The sequence below is a fragment of the Eucalyptus grandis genome, chromosome 2, assembly GCF_016545825.1.
Source record: "Eucalyptus grandis isolate ANBG69807.140 chromosome 2, ASM1654582v1, whole genome shotgun sequence".
Taxonomy (NCBI): Eukaryota; Viridiplantae; Streptophyta; class Magnoliopsida; order Myrtales; family Myrtaceae; genus Eucalyptus; species Eucalyptus grandis.
Genome location: NC_052613.1, coordinates 3748399 through 3753813, shown reverse-complemented (window position 1 = coordinate 3753813; position 5415 = coordinate 3748399). Strand labels below are relative to the sequence as shown.

Genomic DNA, 5415 nt, shown 5'->3' with positions numbered 1-5415 from the left:
CTCAAGGTTAGTTAAAGTGGGAGAAAGTGCTGTCACCATTTTTCTTTTTGGCGACAAGTATGAACTAAGACTGGATCAAACCTACACGCACTGGGGCAGCACATATATGGAAAGGCAGGAGATGGTGCTGCAGTGGCAAATTCGTAATAAGCTGGCCGGTGGAGCCGCGGGCTCGCGGCGGTCTACTGCGTGACTTAGAAAGGCGAAGGAAAGTCAACGGGTCAAGATCCAACAGGAAGGGCCGCCACCCAGGACATCCGAAGGGGACAAGGGACGACGTACTACATTGGACACGGGAGGGCCCCACCCTCTCGTAAAAAGATCTGGGCCCCACGCCCCCCCTGCTGTCCTTTGGGCTTTAATTTCAACGAAAAGGACTCGGTTGTCGCTCGTCCGTGCCGTGGCCCTTTAATCCGTTAGGTACAAGATTAATAACCCGTTCTTCACATGCCGGATTAAATCAAATTATATATGTGAACGAGGTAGGCGCTCGGTAACTCGCTTTCTGAGCAGTAACACGGCTCCGCTAATAATAGACGAAAAAGTTTTGGACCCATTAGCGCCCGCCCAACCGAGATAACAGGATCATTTATTATGCTTCTCGCGTGAGATTGGTACAGTGGAGCGACGATGGGGGTACGTTAGGGTCAGTCCAAAAAGTGGATGGCAAACTAACGGTGTGCTGTAAAGCGGAGCAGTCGATCCTCAAAGCCAAATGGTCTAGTTTTTAGCCCGGGTTTAATAAGCATAGCATTTATCTGAATATTTAAATTTTGCCCAACAAATCATAAATCTATTATAATTTTATCAATTCGGTGTTGAACATTTTAATATTGCCAATTAAGTGTTAACATTGATCAGACGGATTTAATTGATAAAATATGAAAATATTTAAAATCAAATTGACAAAACTATAATAAGTATTGGAATTTTTGGACAATTTTACAAACACAACATAAAACACTTTCTCAGCGAAGCAAGGAAAAAAGAGTTTCATGCATGGGTTTCAGGACCCAATACTTGATTCACGCTTCGAGAACGACTCAATTCCCCCCAAAATAATCAAAGCAAATGTAAATCCTCGACCAGGTCATCTCAACGCGGTCATACACTCTTATCTTACTCAATTCTTAAATCGAGTAATAACATCTCACACGGTCGTTATCATCTTCTTCCGTCAGAATGTTCATCATCTTTTTTTTGGGGGGGTTGTTTCGAACGTCATCATCCCTTAGTCTCCTACCATGGGGGACCAAAAACTAGTTTTTTTTTTAATCTCTCTGCGGGCTTGGCGAGTAGAAGATAATTTTTAGGAAACAGACAAAATGCGATCGATTGGTCGGACGGACACGTGTGTGTAAACATCCCCCCAAAAAAGGGAGTGGGACCCAAATCCCTCGTTCTTTGTCTTTCCTAACGTTGTTGACAGGCGAGGCTTCGCAGCCCGTTCCTTTTCTCGCCCCCTGCGGTTCGCCATGTGGGGAGTGTCAGAATAGTTTATGTTGGCTGTAGCGCCCCCGACCCCGCACCACCTGCTGTGTACTTATATAAGTGGGCGCGCCCGCTCTCTTGTACATTGCACTTACTCTCAATCCTCTCGCTCTCTCTCGCTCTTCCTGTCTTCCGTCCATCGCATCGTCCCGAGCTCACCGCCTCGTTCTTCCCGCCAGCAAGGTTCCCTTTCCTTTCCTCTGATCATCTGTCGTTCGTTCGAGGCGTGTAGAGAAAGAGAGAGAGAGAGAGAGAGAGATGAAGAAGAAGAGCAGCAGCAGCAGCGACTCCATCAAGCCCGACCGCAAGACGGTGGAGCGGAACCGGCGCATCCACATGAAGAGCCTCTGCTTCAAGCTCGCCTCCCTCGTCCCTTCCCACCAGCCCAGATCCACCCCCAAGGTAAAACCGCCACGAGCTCGTGTTTTCCCCCTTCCGGTTCGTGGGTTTTCGCCCCCCGCATTCGTCCTTTCCGGGAAAATTCATCGGGGCGTTTCCCGTTTCCAGGACATGCTGTCGCAGCAGGACCAGATCGAGCAAGCCGCGGCGTACATCGCGCAGCTGAAGGAGAAGGTCGATATGCTGAAGGCGAAGAAGGAGCTGGCGATGGCGCGGCTGGACGTCAGCCGCCGCCGCCGCGGCGGGGAGTGCGGGCCGGCATTCGACGGGGCCGCGGCCAGGCAGGCCTCGGCGCTGCCGTTCGTCAGCATACGGGACTGGGACTCCGGGGTCGAGGTGACCCTGATCAGCGGGTGCGGGGCGAGCAAGAACTTCATGCTGTACGAGGTGATCGGCATTCTCGAGGAGGAAGGCGCCGAGGTCGTGAGCGCCAGCATCTCCAACATCGGCGACAAGGTCTTCTACACCCTCCATGCTCAGGTATAGTAAGAATTCGATCGCAGAAAAGCTCAGCTTTCACCACGGGAACACGCTTTTGACCTTAACTTTTTCGAACGTCTTCTTACAGGTGAGACTTTCTCGGGTCGGAGTGGAGACCTCAAGGGTTAGCCAGAGACTACACGAGCTGGTTTACTCGTTTTAGCTGCCGCGACGAATTATTTTGACCAAGAATCTAGAAAAGAGAAATAATGTTATTATATGGTTAGTTTCTTGATCAGGGCATGTTATTAGGGGACCGAGACAGCTCGAAAGCCTTGTTCGTCCCACCACGTGTAAAAAAACATTTGTATGAGAGTAGTGATTTTCCAAATTGGTTGGAACCCTCGTTCGGAATGAAGAGTGATCTTTTTGCAATTCCCACCTCTAAAAGGTTTCCAGCATCTTTTCATGATATTGAATTTAATCTCTTCAGTTTCTTGCACTTGATCCTACCCGAAAGGCCGAGAAAGGCATACATCGATTTTCTTACAAAGATTCAATGTTGGCGCCTTAACAATCGAGAATATTCGAGGGACGAGAAAAATGTCCCAATCACGCCTCATCCCTTTTTTAGCGACCAAAAACAGATATCTATATAATTGAAAAAAATGGAAGTAAAATAGTAGAGAGCTAATCTATGTTTGAGATAATTACTACTTTGCATTTACCTCTGTGTAAATCCTCTCTCCATAGTTTCACTTTTATTATATGAGAAAACATCTAAGTTTTCAAACTATATATATTCAATTTTTTGGATTTATAATTATTTTATTTCACAATTCGAAAGTAAAGTAAGAATAAAAATGATAAATAGTTTAATTTTTCCCCCATCTAAAAGAAACACAAAAATTAAACCAACTTGTTGCCCCCTCAGATGGTAGATCTTAAGTCTGTACGATAATAATTTTCTCACCCGTAAGAGATTTCTTTTGCTCTTTTTCCGGAACATTGGGAAATGAGTGTAGAAACGACGGGATGGTTTTCACCATTTTGTTCCGATTGCCCCCAAAAAGTCGCGTTCGGAAAGGTACATTTATGTCAGGGTCTCAATCCCCACAGAGGACCATAGACTCACTCAACAAGAAATAGATTAGTTTAATCACGCGGTTCGTATTTAATCATTGACTTCCGACTAATACAATTTTAAAACAAGCGACCTCTTTTTAATAAAATTCTCAAAACTTCTGTATATAAAAGACTAAGGCGATCTTATCGTTTCAGCAAAAAAAATAAATGATCTTATCATCGTCATGGGAGAGATTGCGTGAACAAAATTGACAACAATAACTCCCCTTCGAGTTTCCACAGCACCTTTCGAAGAAGAAGACGAAATATCCTGTCCTTTTTTTTTTTGTTAGGATTCGAACCCGGACCGCTTCGAATCGGAACAAGTACAAGCCAATTTGATATTTCATAGTTCGCATTTCGATATCATCACGACATCGACTGCACGAAAATTCAGATGATCTTTATGAGCGCAACCACCGAGTCTTGTCCGCCGCCGCGCTCGTGTCCGGGTTTGAGGAAGCCCCACCATAGACCGGGGCGACCCGGACCGGACTAGACCGGAGCAGCAGCAGCAGCAGCAGGAGGAGAACGTGGTCAAATGACGGAGGCGGAATCCCCGGAAGGTCAACAGCATTAGATATGAACACGTTTTTCTCTTTCCAGTCCTGGGGATCGAGGAGCTGACGCGTGAAGACCCGCGCGGCGGGGCCGGGACCGGGACCGAGGTGGCTTATCAACGCGATGACGTCAACGTCCCCACGTCGAATCCCACCACGTGATGGGCTCCCGCGGTCGCTGTCGAGCGACCCGGATCGTGGAGTTGGGGAATGAACATGAACGTTGAGTGTGAACACGTGCGGAAGGAAGCCGCGCGGTCGCGGGGAGGAAGCTGACCTGGCAGCTTCGCGCTCGCCGGTCGGAAATGCGCTCGGATGGTCCGATGATATGTTCTTTCACGAGAGATAGAGAGAGAGAGGGGCAAAGAAGGCGTGACGAATGTTGGGATGGAGCCCACTTCTGCAATCGATGGCAATGCACAATTTATCGATTATTTTTATGTTTTATTTAGGATCAGCACAACGAAAAATTTCGAATCGATATATTTGTAACAAATGTACATCGAGTAAATTTACCTCCTATTAGTTCCCGATAAATTTTTACTGTCAAATTATTGAGTTAGATGGAACGTGACAGTTGACGATTATATCGGTTTTGGGCATATGTATTGTTTGTGGCTTTTCGTGATAAGTCACATAAGGTAAATGTATCGATTTGGGGTTTTTTTTTTTTTATCAAAGAATTAGTTTGGAGATAGATGTATTGGTTTTAGAAATTTTTTTTTTTGTATAAAAATTAGTTCATGATAGATTTATCACATATGTTATAATTTGAATTTTTTATGATATTAACCATTTTATTTATCCCACTCTCGAGTCATTCAATAGTTACTGATTTAAGTTTGTTCCATACCATATCGCAATGATCTCAATGTTTGATCGACCATGTATCAGCTAAATTAAGGAAAATAAAATGGTAAGGATGCCATCCAATTAATTATTATAGATTTTCACGGTATGAAAAAAAAAAAAAGAATATGTTCATTAGATGTTTTAAAACTTATAGTGAAAGTATAATTGAATTCTAAAATTTTCAAAAGGTATAATCAAATTCGAAAACTTGTCAACTTGATATAATCAAATCATTATGTTAACACCACCACTTTATCTAACAAAAAATGCTAATGTGATATTTTTAAAATATTTCTCTCTTTACATGAAATTTTAAAATAATTACTCTTTCTTATATGGTGTTTTTTTTTCCTTATTCAATTTATATTAAAATTAAATAATTTTTTTAAAAAGCTAAAATTTTATTTAGAAAAACAAAACTGAAAAAAAAAAAAAAAAAAAAGAGAAGACAATAATAGGGCATTGCCAATGACCACTGCCGCCACCCATTACTAGAGAGGTTGGTGGAGGTTTTCTAGCCTTGAGTGAGGGTTTGCGAGCCTCGTTAGGCCCGAGTGAGGGTGCCTAG

At 43.9% G+C, this 5415-nt stretch overlaps 1 protein-coding gene across 1 annotated transcript; it reads left to right on the top strand.

Annotated features, from left to right (window-relative positions):
- Positions 1-1591: 1591 nt before the first annotated feature.
- LOC104418587 (transcription factor bHLH168) lies at positions 1592-2729 on the top strand. The gene is made up of 3 exons (XM_010029968.3): positions 1592-1893; positions 1999-2370; positions 2459-2729. Exons 1-3 carry the CDS (start codon positions 1750-1752, stop codon positions 2531-2533), a joined length of 591 nt encoding a protein of 196 aa, XP_010028270.2. The 5' UTR covers positions 1592-1749; the 3' UTR covers positions 2534-2729.
- The last annotated feature ends 2686 nt before the right edge of the window (positions 2730-5415 follow it).